Genomic DNA, 19,898 nt, shown 5'->3' with positions numbered 1-19,898 from the left:
AAAGACAGGAAAATTTGAATTCGCTTAATAGTGCATTCGAAGAGCCAATCGGAAGCTTATAGCGATAGAGTATAATGGGTGTAAATTCTTTAGGTTGGCGTCCATCTGATTTGCTTCCCTTTTGAAAAAGGGATAGTGTACTGCTAATAGCTTAATCAATAATGTTCATCTTGGCGAGTTCATTCCAATATTCTTTCCCAAGCCACTCCAATCATAAACAAGATAATTTGTTTGTGAAACACTGATGCCCCAGTATGACACCTTTTGGCATGGTGAGGGTTAATCTCAAATCAATGGCCAACTCTAAAGTCATGGTCAAGAGTTTAAAAAAAATGTTGTCTCAGTGAAATTAACGCCGAAATATAAAAGCCTTGATAACTGTTTAAAAGTTATTGTCAAGGTTGTCTCAGTGAAATTAACTCCGAAATATAAAAGCCTTGACACCAACTGTTTAAAAGTTATTGTCAAGGTTAATATTTTATTCAAAAGTAGGTCAAAAGCCACGGTCAAGGAAAGTCATGCCATGATAAGGAATGCACCAGTAAAATATGAAAGCCCTAATACTAAATGTTCAAGATATGGCCAAAGATAGTTTTAATGTGGGTCAAAGTCTAGGATCAAGGTCAAATATACCCAAGGTAAGATCCTTTCACATGCAATAAATACACAAGTTCAAGGATGAATGTTATTTTTATCTTTTTTTTTTTTTGGCAAAAATGGGTCAAAGTCTAAGGTCTGGGTCAAATATTTGCACAGGTGAAGCATGAAAATCATGATCTCAGACCAATCAAAAGTTATAGGCAAGGTTTTAGCAGACAAACGGATGGACACGGCAAAAATTAAAAACCGGTACCCCCGAATCCTTGATTACGGGGAAATAAAAAAGATAAAGAAGCCAATAAAAATAACATCTGTTTATTCTTTCTTATAAAAAAGCATAAATATATTGGCTGTTGCCAGCCCACCCGCATATCCCATAACCCCCCGCTTTAACCACTTCCACGATCCCCGAACAGTCCGTCTGGTCATTTTGGCAATCTGAAATAAAACGGATTTCAAATTATAACTGTTCTTATGTTGAGGATATCAAATTATTATTTAAAAATCTATATATGAAACATAAAATTAATATTAATAAATTATCAAAGTGTTCTACATGTTCCACTATAGCAATCGATTATAAAAGGGATTTGATATAAGGTCATGACCACTTAATAGTAACATAATTGTATACCCACAAATTAATCGAGTTAATATCTACATGCAAATAATCTTACAGACTCCGTAGATGAAATGATGGGATCGAAGCTTATTCCTTTCCATGCCATATTATTGTACTGTACAGATTTATCTAAGAATGTTAGTAGAATACGACGGTCATATTACCAAAACTAAACAAAAGCAGCAATACAAAAATGTGAATCCAATTCAAAATAATATTTTTTTCTTCAAATTCCTCGTCATTTTGTACAACTAACAGACTGCAAAACGATTTATAATGTATAGAATTATTTCCAGTCTCTGCTGTGATAGTAACATTGAATTTGAATTGAATGACAAGAGTATAGCATTGTCAGCTAACTCGAATTCAAAAAAATTGACATTTTAAACAATATTCAGTTAAGAAATAAACGAACTCTTGGGGACATCTTGCAAAAGGAACATTCAGATGCAAAAAATGTAGAAAAAAAATAAGCATGTGTGGGAAGTTGATATTGATTTTATCATGAAAAGATTAGTCAAGGGATTTCCATTCATGATACACAATACAAAAATTCGACACTAAATAAGAAAGGAAATATGTAGCAAAGATCCATGACATTTTCCGATGAAAAACCAAGCAGTTCTTTTTATACACAGGCAGACTACATCAACATGCAAAAATCACCAAAACTTTTACCGAAATTTTCCAACGATGTTGTCACGTTGCAGCAAAAGAACAAAATAAACAATATCAGAGTATTTATAGACAAAGAGATTTTTACAGGGAAAGTACACCACCAAAGCATCTTGTTTGCATACTGAGAACATTTTTTTTTTTTACCAAAAACCCAGCTGCTTCTCAGCAACCCCAGCTCACAGAAGTTTCTTGATCAAAACATTATTTTACACTATCGCAAAACACACAGCAGCCCATAATATGTATGATAAAACTGCAATAAATAAAATAATATAGCCAATATTTCGGTTTGAAAACCATATATAATTTTCTCAAATATCTTTTTTTGGTGTCTCCATTTCACAGCTTGCAACTACAGGACTTGTTTCTGTAATATATATTTTTTTTAACCCATGGATATTATTACACCAGTATACTATGGGTCCAAAGTATTATCACAGAAACAACTACCTGTGATTGGAACTCGCGATGGCGAGTTACAAGGTTTATTTTATGGCCTACTAGCAGAGGGACTTCGTGAACTTTTGGCAAGTAATTACATGTAACCTAATGCCATAGGATCCTTAATTTGCTCGATATATATACGAACTCATTAATGCAGTAGTCTCCTTCATCGTACGGGGGCAACTGTACTTATTCTAATTGACTTGGATATTTTAGGGGTGACCTTGGTATACGTGAGTACAATTGTAGCTCCGCCATATTGTACACCTATAACAAAAACAGTTTTATGACCTCATATGAACTCGTGCTTCAATATTTTTAGCCTGGCCAAGGTTATGGAGGATTTCTGAATACATCATGATATGTATCTTTCGAACAACAAGCCATGCAAAGAAATACCCTGTCGGTTTAGAAAAAGTAAGATCCTCGACCGTGAGCAAAGAAGCGCCATGAGCGATCACGAACGCCTTCCCTACAGAAGATACGATCTTTCTGAGGCCTTTGTAAACATGCATCTATCAAAAGAATTAATAGATGCTTGTTAAATTTTCGCTGCATCAAACAATATTGTTTATATATATATCATCACCACAGACGAAATCGCTTGTATTGGATAACTGTACTTCCTGCATAATTGCACGTAATAAGTTTGCAAAGGAAGTGAGGGGAAAAATAAATTGCACTTTTGCATTATCAAGGGGTGTACATACTTTTGCCTCTCCATTGATGCTAAATAAAAAAAATCCTCTCTCAAAAGGCTTGATTGCAATAAATTTGGCAACAATAAAATACTGGCATAAATATGTACATTGAACACAGTGCGGGAAATACTTTACAATGAATTGCGTACATTTGAGATTGCATGGATAATTATTTACATATAGCGATATAGGTAAATACATTTTACAACACATTTAAGAGGTTTTGAATGATTTGGTATCGACTTGGACCTCTAAAAAGAAGAGTACATCTCAACTCAAACATAACCATTGTCATTTCATTCTTTTAATTCAGCGAAACTTTCTTTGATTGGTTTGCATTGCAGACGTCAAACATGAAAGTCTACGCAATACTTTCAAGAGATGTACCTTTTTCCGTCGCTTTTTCTTTCTCGATTTCTTTCCATTGAAATCTTTTGCATTGTCGAAAATTGGCATTGGCTCTGATTGCGCATCCCGGAAGTCATCTTCTTCAGACGACTCGGTCTCGTCTTCAAGTCTCGAGTATCTCTTCTGCGTGTAACTATGGACAACGTCCTTGACATCGTTTGGAACCAAATGAATGCCTTCATTCACATCGTCTTTTGGTCTTCGTAGCACTTTATTCTTATAATGACTACGCCCTACCGACGCATCAAGTTTTACATCAGTATCACTATCATAGTTTTTCTTGGAATCTTTTGTCTCGGAGCAATTTTGTTTCTCTTGGAAGTTGTGCACTTCAACATGGTCAATAATTGCGCATGTGTCTGTGTGTGGCGTATTGCACTCTACTGGCCATTGCTCGTCACACTCGCTCTCGTCTGAGGAATTTTCAATACAAGATTCTTTGCCATTTTCATCAAACTGTTCATAATTTCTTCTGCGTAGAAAATTTAAAATTGTAAAGTTTATGGCAGACGAGTAATCTCGAATTCGTTGCCACATTTTACAGAATAATATTATTATCCGTCATTATGTAGGTCGATCGTCTGCTAGCCACCATGTAAACTTTCCACAAACTTTGAACTACAAAGTATCACCCGACGTTTAAATAAACAGGTATATTGTGGGCTATCCGAGATAATTAGTGTACATATCCTATTCAGTTGAATAAACACAGTAAAAACACAGTAGATCCAATTTGATTTAGAATTTTTTTTTTTTAAAAAAAGTGTTTCGCCTTGTTGAAAAATAATCTATTCACACAACTGCAGCCTACGTGCACATTATTGTTTGTCAACAACCCACAACACAGCGCACTTGAATCGATTTGCAACGCTAGAAGATCCGTAATCTACATTTTTTTCAATTATGGACACAGGCACATCTGCGACAAGAGACAAAACTCTACTCTCCATCCATTACTTTTACTTGTGGTGGGAGCTCGCATTAAACCTATGCTGTTCCTACTCCTCCATCTAGAACTACACTAACTTGAAAACATGCCAAAACCCATCCGATCCGACTGTGCTATTTTGAGTGATTCGCTGAATGAAATAGCTCAGAATTTAAGTAAGAGTACTTGATAATGACCGAGCATATGACACCTTTTCCGTGGATTAAACACATAATTACGAAATCTTAATTAATCCACTGTAGGAGGCGGTGCTGATAAGAAGAATTAATTAAAATTGAGCTTTACTGTAAGATTTTGGCAGCTAGGTTCAACAAAAGATTCTTTTTATTTTGAAAAATCATTCCACCGTATAAATAATAGACTGTCATTCGTTATATCCATGAATGAATTATCAAAACATGTCACACAGTATAACATTGACTTTTAATTATTGTTTGCAAAAACAAAACTATCCGATAAAGTGTCACTACGGCAAAAGTCTCGGGGGCATATTCATTTAACTTTAATTTCATTGTAACATAAAACCCAATATCCCGCAAGTTCTGCTTCTAAAAAACCTGAACTTGGAAGTAATCATTTTTTTGTTCAATTTCCGGAACTCTGAATACAATTTAAACAAAAAATAATAAAAAGACGTGCAAGTATGAAACAATTTCTTTATCTTCAAAAATTTTTCGTTGCTAGTTCTTTGGACACATAATCTGCACTTTAGGGTTTTACTGATATACACAAAGTTAACGAGAAATGTATATGTATAGCATACTTTTACGACTGATTGTTCGGTGCGAATACACAGACGTGCAGTTTCTGTGGTGGGGGTTGCCCCCCCCCCCCCCCAATTAGTTCCAAAACTTCACTTTTACTAATAAAATTATATACTGAAAGGCCGATCGCCTTCACCTCCATTTGCTAGAGTAAAGTTAACATCATGGTAATTTGGTAAGGTAATATTTTTCGTTAATTTTTTTTCCAGACTACTTCTTTCTCGTCCCCTTAAAAAAGGCGGATGCTGCGTGCCTGGACGACACTGCTTTCTTTATACTGAAAGGCTAACATCTATGGTGGCATATTTCTGCCCCTTGTGTGCAAGTTATTTTTCTATCAAATATGTCGACATGCAAGATAGATATATTAACATGCAACATAGCTATGTCAACATGCAACATAAATATGTTGACATGCAAGAAAATTGCAATAAAATAAAAATTATAAAAAATCTCCAAAAATCTCAAATATTGCCCACATGTGACATCCAACATGCTAAATGCAACTTATTTATGTTGACATGCAAGTTATTCATGTAAACATGCAACTTAGTTATGTTGACATACAAGATAAATATGTTGACATGCAACTTATCTATGTTGATATGCAACTTAATTATGTCGACATGCAACTTATTTATGTCGACATGCAACTTGGTTATGTTGACATGCGAGATAAATATGTTGTTGACATGCAACTTATAAGTTGCATGTCGGCATAACTAAGTTGCATGTTTACATAAATAAGTTGCATGTCAACATATTCATCTTGCATGTCAACATAACTAAGTTGCATGTCAACATAAATAAGTTAAATGTCAACATATTTATCTTGCATGTCAAGATAACTAAGTTGCATGTCAAAATAAATAAGTTGCATGTTAACATAAATAAGTTGCATGTTAACATAAATAAGTTGCATGTCAACATATTTATCTTGCACGTTAGCATAAATAAGTAGCATCTAACATGTTGGATGTCACATGTGGGCAATATTTGAGATTTTTGAAGATTTTTTATAATATTTATTTGATTGCAATTTTCTTGCATGTCAATATATTTATGTTGCATGTTGACGTAACTATCTTGCATGTCAACATATTTATCTTGCATGTCGACATATTTGATAGAAAAATAACTTGCACACAAGGGGCAGAAATATGCCACCATAAACATCGTTGAACAGTGTTGAATGTGTTAAAAAAACACGCAAGCTGTCTCCATTTCATTTATCAAAATTTCAAATGAAAAATTGCGCTTGTTTGAATGATCAGAAAAAGTAAATACCATGCATAGAATTTATTCTCATGTATGCATTATAAATATACCTATTTATTATTGACATTTAGGATCATTTATTTAAAATTTGACATATTTTGGGTCTTTTTTAAAATCTGATTTCGTCTACATGAGGTCTACCATAAGAGATTTTTTAAAATCATTTTCTTCCATTATCCCTAGGGTGAATTTTCTTGTGTGGGGTGGGGAAGACGAAATTCTTTTTCCCACCATACTGTGGGACGCATCGATCACATTACCAGAGCTCTACTGTAGAAATTACATACAAAAGACAAAGGAAGTTTTACTACTTACTTAGTCGTCATCATTGTTACACTGTTTTAACGGAAGAGAAAACATTGGGCTGTCCCTAAGAATTAAAATAGGAGACATTTGGAAAGTAGAAGGGAATCTGGGTTTCCTCTCCTTATTGTGAGTTTAGGAGAAATACCAAAAATAACTGGGGGACTACATCATTACAGGTTGGGCATGCGCGGATCTAGAGGGGGGGTCGGGGGAATTTACCAGGTTAAAAAATGTATATACTAAAACAAGAAAAAAGTTACCATGGACCCCCCCCCCCCCCCCCCGCTGACCCCCCCCCCCCCCCGGTAAACGTGAAGATGTGTGAAATGGGTATGAAAATTGAAACATTTGAGGCAATAGCCGGCACTCCCCCCCCCCCCCCCCCGAAATAGTTTTTGAACTTTGGGCGAGTTTGATTTTTAAAATTTTTTTTTTTGGTTGTCAAGAAATTTCTGGGATTGGATTTTTTTTTTGACTGGGGTGGCCCCCCTGGAAAAAATTTCTGGATCCACGCCTGTTGGGAATTACCTCAGCCCCATGCCTTAGGGGCACCCTTGGAAAACCTGATTATTTAACATGAAATATTTGTCCTATAAATTATTACCCATGGTTCTTTTTAACTATAACTAACAACAAATATGGAAAATCAAAGACCATAAAATTCTTCAAAGATTTATTGTGACTAAATTCACAACTGATATTTATAGCAACACTTATATTAAAAAATAATAACTGTTCTAGTTAAGATTTCCCTGCCCTTGGCATCACATAGGCTCTTTCAAACACATTGTAGATCATATAAACCAAAGCCAATACACTGACGACTTGGGTGTACTGTTTGCCAAAGGGGCTCCTGTTATGAGTGTAATCAGTTGGTGGTTTCTGAAAAAGAATAGAAGTCAATTAAAGCATTACAAAGAAATAAAAATAAATTAATTAATAAAATTCTATCAAATTTAAAAGTACAAATTTAGCTCATTTTTGGCACCAGTGGCTGTTATAATATGATAATGGCCCAGGGGCCACATCACTCACCTGATCTCTACGGTAAGAGAAAGACAGAAATCAGTTAAATATTGAAATTCAAAAGATATGTCCTCCAACCCTTATCCAGGATGGCAGGGAAAAAGGGGAGGGGATGTTCATATTTGAACAAACTTGAATCTACACTAACTAAAATGCTTCCATATTAATGCATCTTATCCTTGTGTAATACAAATTTTTGAAGTTTTTCTCCAATAAATTCTGGCATGGCTCATACGTAACTCATGAGCCCTGATATGAAAAATAAAATGAATATTACACTGACTTCCTGAAGACCCCTTCATATAGATACAATTAATGAAGGCTTTGCTGTTCTTGAAAACAAAATAAAGCCTGAGGGTTATCATATGAACACAATTGAATAAAGCTTTACATGTTTCATATTTTCTAGCCAGTTGGTTATTGAGAGGAGTTTGGAAAGATGCCCATTGAAAAAAAGATATTGTCTATCATTTGAACAAACTTTAAATCCCCTTCACCCAAGGATGCTTTGAGGCAAGTTTGGTTGAATTTAGATCAGTGGTACTTCTGATTAGAAGTAAAAAATGTGAAAAGTTCACAGACAGAAAAGTTCACTTGAGCCTTTGACTTATTTGAGATAAAACTATGATGCAGAGAACAATGCACTTTTTAGCCACTAATGTGTTTGCATGCTGAAAGTCTCTCGTCTATTAACATTAAGATCTAATTAAGTTATTTTTTTTTTAATCATAAAATTGGTTAGAGAAAGAAATAACTTTTCAGATGAATAGAACTTGAAACTTGTGGTAAGCAACACATAAAGCCACTGTTGGAATAATGGATATAGGAGCAATCACCATTCTCACCTACCGTTAATCCCTGATACATAGAAATTACCAATTGTAAAACTTAAATTCTTACCAAATAGTATTTCATCCTTTTGACTACCAGGTTCTCATAGCTAAATGGGCTGCCTGGTTTACTTTTGGGGACCAGGAATCTGGGTTCCATATCCTGCACATCTCTCCTGATGGCCGAGGTGGAGAAACCTCGTCGCAGTACACGCATTCCCTGTAAAAATGACTTTTATAAAATATACCAGTATTTGGATTACATGTAGTCATTATATATCAGGTAATAATAACATTGGACCATCTGCCCAAATAGGTTAAACATGTAACAACCTAACTGGATATAATATCCCAAATGGCAAATAAATGTACAAAAAACAAAATGAAACAAATAAAATTTGAGCACAGGGATAGACATAACTTTCAGATTCACTTGTCCTTTGGGCAAGTGCATTCATATTTTGACTTGTCCGATTGCAAAACTTAGTTGGCCAATGGCCATAACTTAGAAAGAAAATACTGGTAATTTAATTGATCAATGTAAGTAAAGAGAGACAATGTACTTTCTATTACTATTATCAAGTTCATTGCCAAGAAAAAAAATGTTGATTTGCCAGTACTGCTACATTTGTAAATACAAGTAAATCAAGACAGGTCCAGTCCAAAGACATTTCTACCTACGTAGCTAATAATAGTACGAAGGTATCTAAACCTACCCAAAGTAGCTATTTTTACCTACTTTCTGCTTTACTTGCATTTTGTGGCCAAACGCAGGAACGGCGCGACATGGTGAGCAGTGAATTTCTTGATACAGTCACATTGATGATGGATATGACAAAAATTTCGCCAAAAAGTGATTACTTCGTATATTATCAATTTTGTATAGAAACTAATGTAAAATTCCAATTCAGGAAGTAATCATTTTTTGGTCAAAATTTTGTCTTATTCATCATTATTGTGATTGTATCAAAAATTATGGTATTCACCATGTTGGGCAGTTCAGTCATCTGGGTTTACAGTCACTTCGTACACAAACCGAGTCGTACACAAACCAACTCGTATACAAAAAGTCAACTCGTACACAAAAAAAAGTTAACTCGTACACAAACCAGAAGTCAACTCGTACACAACTCATACATAGGTTTTCCTATGTGGTCTAAGGTATTATTTCCTATGTTGCTGGTAACACGAGCTTTGATTGGTTACAAAGTCGGGTGTAAATATCCGTGCACCCGACTTGAGCCGGGTGTAAATAAAACGTGACGTCACAATGCATACATTCTCTATGATAAAAGCCAAATAACATGACGTCACGATGCATCGTTGTACGTAGTTATCTAATTGATAGATTGAGACAAACTTTGATGTTTACAAAGCATTTTTATGGGTACAAAGGAAATAAATTCGTTATCCAGGTCCAATCAAGGGTGTACGGGTGTATGGAATACGGCCTCAGGGTGTATGGAATAAAACCCGGGGTAAATCCCCGTACACCCTTGATTGAACCTGGATAACTAATAATATTTGCCACAGTTTCCAAATAATTAAGAATTTAATGGTATACTGTATAACACATTTTTCTTACACTTATCTAAACTTATGGCCACAAAATGTAGATAATACCAAAAGTAGGTAAAAATAGCTACTTTGGGTAGGTTTAAATACCTATGTACAGTACTGTAGCTATTAATAGCTACGTAGGTAGAAATAATGTTTGGACTGGACCTCCGACCTGCAAGAGATTGTACTGGACCTGTAAATTATATAACATTAAAAAAAAAAAACCAAACAAACAAACATATCAAATGTGTGTTCCATCCAGAGGATTTATCATGATGTCGAATAAAAGGTAAATATAATGAGCTGTGATTTGTAAAATAGTATGAAACAAATAAAAAATTTTTATTCAATTTAATTCGAGGAAATTCGGTCACAATACTTCAACGTAAGAAAACTGTTTCAATGGGTCCTTGTATTTTCTTTATAATTTGATCAACAAAAAGAACCACTTTTTCCGCTTTAGAAATAATGATTACACAAGATCAATTCATTTACCTTCATTGTGTTCTTTCTCCCAACTTTTACAGACACTCAAATTTTGCCAAGGTTGGAAGGGAAAGACAACTCCTCCACTCTCGAGAAATCTCGCGAGGAAATCACGTAGCAAGTGCGCTTCCTGTGTGTGTGTTGTGACTTGTTTTCATGTTGCTATGCAGGGCTAATGGGAACGAAAAATATATGACAACAGTGCTGCAACGAGAGGAAAAGTGATTTTTACAATAATATACCAAGAATATGGCAAGTTATCTCAGGGACGAAGACCGCCATGGTCTTCCATCAATACGAAAACATGGATTTTTAGACACACAACCTTCTCCAAGAAGAATAACGACGATAGAACATGACATCGTTCATACATCACCGGTGGCAGTGTCTAGAATACTGGCATCTGAATCCAGCCTTCATCACACTAGACCACAGTCCCCAAATCGCCGGCAGTTGACAGAGGTAAATTTATAATTATGATTTTTATAGACCTTATTATATATGTGCATATATAATTAATATTAATAAATTATGAACATCATATGAAAATAAATCAAAAAGTACTTCTGAATCATAGGATAAAAGATTTCAGGAAAAAGTGACCCAGGTCTTACAACAAATGTGTTATGGAGATTCAGTGTACGTTTAATTGTTACTCAAATTGTCATATTCGATGAAGTCCTATATTATAATCAAAAGTCTGTGTACCATATGGTACTGAAAATCATTGAGATTAGTGCAACTAGTGGTGGCCACCCATTCAAATTTAATCCCCAAGGCTAGAAAACTCAGTAGAGCACCTGACAAGTGATTCAGGAGGCCTGGGTACCAATATCCTGATCCGATCTCTATCATTTTTCTCTTACCTGAAACACAACATTTAATTACATCTGGATGAATGAATCAACATTGGTATTAATGACACATTTCTATGGCTTTTTAGAAGAACATAAAAGCAGGACAAATTTTGCATGTATTCTTTAATGATAATGCTTCTTAGATTTGTTGACAAAATATTCTTAGTAAATCCCACACTAGTCAATCACAGACTTCGATCATGTCTGTCCTTAAATTCATCATTTTCTTGATTCAGAAAATCTTTTTCTTTTTCATACAGCTCTTGGTAAAAAATTAGTTTCTTCTCAAATTAACAAAAAAAATGTCACATTTTGATTGGTTTGAACACTTAAAATGGAGACAGCATGCCGCCGTATAAGTGTACACTACAAATTATCACATTATTTGTGTATTGATTCCTATGGGAAGCATTTATTTACATGCCACAGAACTTTCTCATGACACTGATAGAATGTTGATTTGAATGATTGCACTGTTTCCATTAAAAATTAATTTTATCTGATATTGTCAGACTGAGTATCATATTGCCAAGGTCATGCTTCAAAAAGTATATAATGAAAGGAGTAGAGAAAAAAGGCTTGGCTTATTTTAATATTCTGCATTTTAGATAATTCAAAATATTAAATAGTTTTAATGCACTATTTTAAGTAAAACTATCTGCATTGTTAAAAATCTAAGCATTGAATTTTATGATTTTAATTTACAGATGCAAGAACAAATTAGATTATTGAAAGAAGAAAATCAGAAAAAAGATGCCCTAGTTCAACAGTTGTCAAGGTAATATATTCATGAGTTGATCTAGTTTTTGTCAAAAAGTTTAATATGTCAGATCTATAATAAATATCATCCAGATGAATGTTATAAATGTATACCCCTCCAAAACAGGGGGAAAAAATGCAACTTTATATTTTTTTATATCAGCAGTTATGAAATCTTAAAATTACTTGTTATTATTTATTTTCCAGCATGGATGCAATACCAAAAGTTCAAATAAGATCTTCAGCTGACACATTACGAGTGAGTTAAATACTGTAAATCACTTTTTATTTGCGAGAACTTTTTTTCGCGTAATTACGCGAGACAGTGTGCTCGCGAAAATTTAATTCTCGCGTATAATAGTATTCCTTCAGATTATATAGCGCAATAACCACAATTCGCGAAAATCTTATCTCGCTAATCAAGAGTCAATTACTATCTCGCGAAAATAAGGTGTCGAGAAAATTTAGTGATCTACAGTATGTTATAATGATCAAAACCCAACTTTAAAATGCTTGTTCACAACCGAGTCAAAACTCCTTCCAGACAATTTTAATCCTTTAAACTGAATCCCCATACTTTTTGTAGCATGACACAATTTATCTTGGAGACAGACATGCTGTGGAGACTGCAAGGAGTGAATTAGCAGCCCTTCAAGTCAAAAATGATAAACTTATCATACAGGTAATATATTTTACAGAATTTTAATTTTTGGGGTTGGGGAGAGTAATTTAATAAAATAATTTCTGGCCTTAGTTCATATTTTGTGCTTAATTAAAAATTAATTAATCAAATTGTTGCAAGAATTATTAATATAATTTTGCACTCTCCACAGATACGAGATTATGAAGGTCAGTTAGAAGCAAAAGAAATCAAGATAAGGGAACTGAAGTCCTTATATGAAACCAGCAAAGAAAACGAGGCCAAGCTTACAAAAATGTTAGAGTCACATAGGCAGCAGATTATAGAACTCGAGGGTAAAGCCGGGTCTTACGAGACTGCCGTGGGGCGGAGCGAGTTCACAGTGGTCGAACTACAACGTCAAATCCGAGAGGGAAACGACAAAATTCTGGATTTGGAATCAAGAATCAGGTACTGGCAAGAGTTGTCTTTCTTTAGACAGATTTTTGGTATGAATTGAATAATGCCCTTTCATTTTTCAGATGTTTAGCCAAATTGATATTTATAGAATATTGAATAATGAAGTTGAATTTCAAAGCTTGAGTAAAAATTAATTTTTGATTTGAAATACAGTGTGTATGTTATTTGTTGTACAATATGAGTAAAATGCTCACTTGAAAAATGTTTTAGGAAACACCTTGAGGAGCGGGAGAGGATTGAGATGGAAATGCAGACAGTAGAGAAGAAATACACAGAGCTGGTCACACAACTGACCAGTATCATTGCTGTGGATGACATGTCTAGTGCTACATTCACTGTGGAAGAAATAGTCAGAAGGGTAAGTTTGATAAAGTAGCATTCAAGATACTATAATCACCTCTCTGCTCTGTATTTATCAATAACAAAGGATGTCGGTAGACAATTAATAATGGTCTTTAATCTTTAATTTTCTGTTAAACATATATTAAAAGTATACTTTATTTAATAGAAAGCCAAATTTTGAATAATACATCAAATGCACAATTTAATCTCATAGAAGATATCGAGTCAGAAAGCAGAGTTATCTCCCTTATCGCAATTTACTCTTATAGAAAATATTTAGAAAACAAAGTTATCCCCCTTGTCCACAAATATTGTGACTTTAAAAGATGTTACTTTGTTATTAATTTATTGATATCCATTTTGTAGATGACTGATCTGGTGCAAGAAAATGCTTTGCTCAAGGGTAAAATTGTGACACTGAATGAAACGTTAAACAGCACACAATTAGAGAGCAAAGCCAGCCGGGAGACCATCATGAGGCTGGTGTCAGAGGTCGGCAAGGAGCAAAAGGTCGCCACAAGATTCACGTCAGAGATCGATAATCTCAGACTGGTAAGATTTTAAAAAGCTCTATTTCTTTGACAAAGTTTCTGTCTAATTGCTGTATCAAAGCTCTCAGATGTAATGAGGAAAAATTATTTGGTGGAAGGTTCAATTTGAATTTTCTTTTTAAATTAATGAAAGATTTAAGCTCTATTTCTTTGACAAAGTTTTTAATTGCTGTATATCAAAGCTCTCAGATTAAATGTGAAAAAAAAATTGATGGAAGGTTCAACTAGAAATTTTTTTTTTGGATGAAAAGGAAAGAGATACAGCTTTGACGGAGAAGAGGAACATGGAACGGGAAATGGCAATGATGTCAGAGAGACTGGATGCTAACCAGAGAGCTCTGGAGGCAGCGAGGTCAGAACTCGAGTTGAAACATTCCAGACTGAGTACACTCGATCGTGAGTACAGAATTAACTCAGAGGATGTCAGGAAGATTCAGACTGAGGCTCATCTCTTCCGGGAGCAAGTTGCTTCCATCTTGTCTTCTGTTGATGAAAGATGTGACATTTCAAGTGACTTCATTTTGAACCGAATCAAGACTGTTCTTGCAGACAACCGAGATCTGGTTGTGGTGAGTTGGCTTAAGAATTTCACTTATTTTGCACACATAACCTATATTTCTACTCCTACAAGTAAGAGCCTCAGTTAACATCCATATGCCACACCTTTTTGAAAGTATCTAGCCATGAACCTCTAGCATGCTAGAGTACTATTATTTCTGTCTCTTAATTTTCATTAGCAAATATGAACCATGTTAAAATTTTCTTTAAAAATTACTTTAGAAAGTGGACTCACTTGAAGAAAGGATCAAAACTTTAACAGAGCAGCTGGAGACTCAGTATGAGTTACATAAGACGGCAGCTCATCGGGCCCGTAAGGCCGAGACTGATCTCCTGAGTTTGGAGGAAAGACTACGCAGCGCAGAGGGAGAGTTGGCAGCAGGAGATGTTCTGAGGGACGAGTTCAAGTCAGACAAAGGAAAGGTAAGACGGAAGGATTTTCTAACATCATTTTTAGCAGTGTAAACTTTACCATTGACTACAATGATCGACGTCTCTTTGTTTACACATAATAAAATTTTACTTTTATACTTATGATTTTTCAAAAAAATCTTATTAATAATTGAAATACAAAGGATTAAAGCATACCTTAAGGAAAATTTGACCAAAATGACCCTTGAGCTGGACAATTTTATAGAACAATAAAATAAATTTATACATGTACCAGTGAGGGTTTTCTTTTATTAGACGATAAATGGACCTTATATGTGCATTTGTTTCAATATATTGAGATCAGAAGAACAATGTATAATAGATTTCTTTGTTTCTTTGAATTAAACAATAAAAATATTTGTTGACTTTTCAGTATCTGAGAGCCTTACAAAGATTAGGAGAAAAAATGAAGATGGACCGCATTTCCATCGACCTTGGTCTGGACATGACCATCGAAGCTCTGATCGCAAGAGCGGAACAGCTAGTCAAATTGGAACAAGACACAATTGTGGACAAATCTACTCACATCTACAACCTTCAGCGCAAGGTCAAGGCCCTCAAGGAGCAGCTAGAAAGCAAAGACCTTCACCTTGATCTTTTGAGGAAGAAAATGACAAATCTGGAAGAGAAGCTTATTGGAAAAACAGAGATTGAGAAGGAGAGAGACACTGAGACCTTCAAAATCAGAAAACTTGAGAAACTGATAGAGAAATACAAAATCCAGATCACAGATCTTAAACACGAGAACACAAACCTTAAGGCACAACTCTTAGGATCCAGTGAAATTCAGGTAAAAATCATGTCCACACACTGGCATCAAAATTTATTTCTTTATATATTACTGTAAAAGCAAAAATTTCGTTGGGGATTAAATTCTGTTTGTTTCGTTGTTCATAATTCTTAAGGAAATTTAATCCCATTTTTTGTGTTTCTACAGTAAAATCAAATGAATAATTCTAAGCATAGAGGTAATTTCCAAAAAGCTTCAAAATTTCAAAGATGGCTGTGCAGTTTTAAAATAAAAACCTAAGTCTACAATATAACGTTTCCTTTCAGATGAGGACCATGGAACAGAGGAAGGAAATTGAGGAGTTGGTGGCTCAGGTTGAGGAACTGGAGGATGTGAGGAAGAAGCAGGCTCACAAGATCAAGCACCTTAAAGACGAGATCGAGATCTCTACTCAGCAGGGCCAGGAGAAGAGGCTCGTGTCTGATAACGCAGTACAGGCCCTCTCCAGCGAGCTCAGGACCAGCAAGAACGCCCTGAATGCAATACAGAACAGGGAAAAACAGGTACAGTGGTTACCCAAATTTTGTGACACATTAAAGCTGAACATGATTCGTAAAAGGAATATGACCACCATATTTGTTCGAAAAATATCCAGAGAGGGATTAGCATAATAATTTATCTTTTAATAGATCAATTTGAATGTTATTCTGGAAGGAAATGTTTTTAAAGAAAATCATTACATGCTCTTTTATTAATAAAGAGATTACGCTACCATTGATGATAAACTTAAATTGTTGATACCGTAATTTCCGGGTTATAGGTCGATACTTTTTTTCTCAGAACCGCTGTGGTCGCCCAATATACGAATTCGACCTTTCTAAGGCTCAAGTTTACGAAAAATGTCCCAAAATCAGTAAAATTTACGTAAATTTTATAGCAAATTCGTGCCACTTCCATAACTTTTTTGATTATTTTTCGCAAAAAAATTAATGCCTAGGTAAACAATAAAATATTTATTCTATAGCTTTCTTACAAAATAAATTCCATTAAATATCCGTTGATATCAAAGGAAAAAACTGTGCTTCATCAAGTTAATAATTCCTCAACGTGTTATCCATTGTCATCATGCGGTAGCCATCTTGTGAAGTTAGGAAGTCGCTACCGTTTACTAAAAGTAAAACCGCAACCGTATCAAAATTTAAAATACGGAAAAATTTTCAAGATCACAAGTGTAGTGTTTTACCATTAATTAGTAGATTGATAACTTGAAATAGTATTAATTTTTTTTTATTGTGACAGTCTTATATTTATTTTAATGTAAAATGAGTGAAATAAATTGTTGCCAGTCAATTCCTAAATTTAATTACCAAACAAACCGATAGTCATTACCATATATTTTTTTATTTTATTTAATTATAATACCGGTCAAACGAACTTATTTTGAATATACCGGTACTATCATACTTATTCGGAAGTTAATAATTCATTTCTTATAAACTCTAAAGTATCGGTTAATTCAAGATGCGTTTTTTTTTTAATTCGCTGAATTTTTTTTTGTATAACTAATTCTTCCATCCAATAATTTCCCCGTACACAAGAAGTACACTGAATTACCGCTATACAAAGATTGGCTTCTAACGAATTTTAATTGTCGGACAGATAAAAGGATTTACACTGTGTACACGCAAAGGTTTTAACACCTGTGTTGATTTAATACCTGCAGGGCATGATTAGCGAATCCACGTGCCGTTATAGGGTATTAGTGTTACACATCATTGAACAAATAAAGCCATGAAATTCATAATGACTGTCAAATTGTGGATGTACCGGTACTCTCAATTTAATTTATAAATTAAACTTACAGCGTGGTAATATTATTTCAATTCTTTATTGTTGCTTTGTATATACATTCAATGGTCGTTTGCGGGTTTTAGCAAATCCCTGAAGAACAAAAATGAAAATGGCGGACATCGAAGCAATTGTCGTCCACCGGTAAATAACTAACTGAATAAACTATATTAGGAATGTGTCCAAGTTGTTCTGAAATCAGAATTATTATTCTTTGATCTCGGATATTTCCCGAATTATAGCTTAAAATAAGAAATGTATTTACGTGTTATTTTTGCCTCTGGTTTAACAACAGTATGAAACTACGGATGCATTGATCAGGCAAGTTGGAGAAAAATAAGTAGTAACACAATTCAAAGAAGTTTTAACTACATTTTTTAAAAAAACTTTATTTAAATGCTGTACTCACTAAAACACTGTTTGTTTTCATGATACGTTCATGTCATGGAATTGCCCCGGTAATTTTAGAGGTTTACTTGTTCTGATACGTTGTATCTGCGTAAGAATCTTTAGAAAACGGGAAACAAAGCCTCGTCCTATATATTAAGTTCGTCCTATCTTAGGATTTTTCAAAAATTAAGGCTGAAAATGAGCCTTTCGACCTATATACCCCATCGACCTATAACCCGGAAATTACGGTAACTCTATCTAGTAGATTTTTGAGAATTGTTTTTTTTTTACTTATAGCTTTTGGACTTCCGTAATGTGGTATCTAGAATGCTTGGTCTTGACATCAACACACTTGCTGTGCCTGATTACGAGATCATCTCTCGATTGGAGAAATTGATCCAGGCCCACCACACTCATGCTTTTAACACCCTGAGCATGGAAGAAGCTCTAGCAGACATGGAAGATGGATTTCTGAGTGGTTACGAAGACTACCGCAGGACATTGGGAAACACAGAAGCCTCCAACTTCCGTCGCTCACGTGAGCGAGTCAAGAGGAAAGCAGCTCGTGCTCGAGCACGCTCACTCTCACCAACCCGATCACCAACCCGCAAAGTCGACCCCAGAGTGTACTGATCAAATTGTTGGAAAGAATGAATTTTTAAAACAGTAGCGAGATTTTCGGATGTAGCTTTTCAGACAGAATTTTCCTTCCTCAGACGTTATTTTTTAAAAAAGGAAAATGCATTTAAGTCCTAGTTAGAATTTTCCTTTTATGGAAGTAGAGAACTAAAAATATTGCAATCTGTAAAAGTAACATTTTTGAATATATCGTAGATTTATATTTTTCCCAATTTCGGACCATCCTTTTTTAACAATCATTTCAGCATATTCAATCAAATGTGACTCTAAGATCAGCCTGGCATTCTTTCCTTCATAGTGGTTTATGTAGTAATTTACATATATTTATACAGGAGCCATGCTTTAGTGAAAAGGGCATCAGTGTTTTTTTCAATGAATTTTATCAGGTATACATGTCAAATGAATCTTTTGTTTCTTTTGTATGTTATGCTTTTTAGGAGATTTTTCTTTAATTGTTGTTTAATTGGTGTCTGTGATAAAATGGAAAAATCTCTCGAAGATCTCAAAATTCTATAACAAAGAAAATATGGTCTGTGAAAAATATATACATTTATAAATTTCCTAAATAAGAGTAAGAAAGAATTTACAGTTTTTAATCATCTTGATTTGGATGATAATGAAAAGGAATGAAAGTTTTCCCCAATCCATTACAATTTTGCTCATTTAGTCATTTTTACATTTTATGCGATTTTCCTCATTGTTAAGTTAGACGGTATATTATATAATTGGTGGTTGTTAATGCTCTTTGTAGTTGCCCAATATGTGTCAAAAGTTTTTGTACATTTTTAATGGTGTATACCATTATATTGTAATTAATTTATATATTTCTCAATAAAAGCAACTGCCAGGAATTTAGTTTTATCTTTTCAACCCAAAGGAAGTCAGGAGACATATTGTTATAGTTCCACTTGCTTTTGTCTGTGATAGTTTCTCACAATTGGTCATGCCAATCTTAATGAAACCAGAGGAACAATAATCACAAAATATACATGTGTAGTTAAGATTGTCACTTGTGCATGCAGCATTCAAAATGGTGACTGC

At 34.4% G+C, this 19,898-nt stretch overlaps 3 protein-coding genes across 4 annotated transcripts; 1 reads left to right on the top strand and 2 right to left on the bottom strand.

Annotated features, from left to right (window-relative positions):
- Positions 1–899: 899 nt before the first annotated feature.
- Positions 900–4,491, bottom strand: LOC134241332 (uncharacterized). Of its 2 annotated transcripts, none has more exons than XR_009986637.1 (2): positions 1,901–3,575; positions 900–1,038 (listed from the first exon to the last, which is right to left on the bottom strand). XR_009986637.1 is itself a non-coding variant. In XM_062723400.1 (2 exons), the coding sequence occupies exons 1-2, from the start codon at positions 3,988–3,990 to the stop codon at positions 916–918; spliced, it is 681 nt and encodes a 226-aa protein (XP_062579384.1). In that variant the 5' UTR covers positions 3,991–4,491; the 3' UTR covers positions 900–915. The 2 variants fall into 2 exon arrangements, 1 of the variants encoding a protein (XP_062579384.1); XM_062723400.1 differs by having other exon boundaries at positions 3,433–4,491.
- A 2,917-nt stretch (positions 4,492–7,408) lies between these two features.
- On the bottom strand, positions 7,409–10,759 carry LOC134241331 (uncharacterized). Its single transcript, XM_062723399.1, has 3 exons — positions 10,662–10,759; positions 8,677–8,826; positions 7,409–7,632 (listed from the first exon to the last, which is right to left on the bottom strand). The coding sequence occupies exons 1-3, from the start codon at positions 10,665–10,667 to the stop codon at positions 7,492–7,494; spliced, it is 297 nt and encodes a 98-aa protein (XP_062579383.1). The 5' UTR covers positions 10,668–10,759; the 3' UTR covers positions 7,409–7,491.
- A 23-nt stretch (positions 10,760–10,782) lies between these two features.
- Positions 10,783–19,637, top strand: LOC134241329 (coiled-coil domain-containing protein 170-like). The gene is made up of 12 exons (XM_062723398.1): positions 10,783–11,114; positions 12,217–12,287; positions 12,476–12,527; positions 12,855–12,950; positions 13,102–13,358; positions 13,578–13,725; positions 14,076–14,261; positions 14,512–14,829; positions 15,041–15,241; positions 15,624–16,040; positions 16,307–16,543; positions 18,516–19,637. The coding sequence occupies exons 1-12, from the start codon at positions 10,902–10,904 to the stop codon at positions 18,849–18,851; spliced, it is 2,532 nt and encodes an 843-aa protein (XP_062579382.1). The 5' UTR covers positions 10,783–10,901; the 3' UTR covers positions 18,852–19,637.
- The last annotated feature ends 261 nt before the right edge of the window (positions 19,638–19,898 follow it).

This window comes from Saccostrea cucullata, unplaced genomic scaffold, assembly GCF_032062105.1.
Source record: "Saccostrea cucullata isolate Sc308-1 unplaced genomic scaffold, CSIRO_AGI_Scuc_v1 ctg206, whole genome shotgun sequence".
NCBI classification, from domain to species: Eukaryota; Metazoa; Mollusca; class Bivalvia; order Ostreida; family Ostreidae; genus Saccostrea; species Saccostrea cuccullata.
The sequence above is the reverse complement of the archived record's forward strand: the minus strand, read 5'-3'. Positions and strand labels throughout refer to the sequence as shown.

Bases quoted from the DNA above. Each gene is read 5' to 3' on its own strand.
- LOC134241332 (XM_062723400.1), bottom strand. From the start codon at position 3,990: ATGTGGCAACGAATTCGAGATTACTCGTCTGCCATAAACTTTACAATT. The intron at 1,039-3,432 runs GTACATCTCTTG...GTTTTATTTCAG, and splicing joins AGAAAAAGCGACGGAAAAAG to ATTGCCAAAATGACCAGACG.
- LOC134241331 (XM_062723399.1), bottom strand. The intron at 7,633-8,676 runs GTAAGAATTTAA...ATTCTTTTTCAG, and splicing joins AAAGGATGAAATACTATTTG to AAACCACCAACTGATTACAC.
- LOC134241329 (XM_062723398.1), top strand. From the start codon at position 10,902: ATGGCAAGTTATCTCAGGGACGAAGACCGCCATGGTCTTCCATCAATA. The intron at 12,528-12,854 runs GTGAGTTAAATA...TACTTTTTGTAG, and splicing joins CTTCAGCTGACACATTACGA to CATGACACAATTTATCTTGG. The intron at 14,830-15,040 runs GTGAGTTGGCTT...AAATTACTTTAG, and splicing joins ACAACCGAGATCTGGTTGTG to AAAGTGGACTCACTTGAAGA.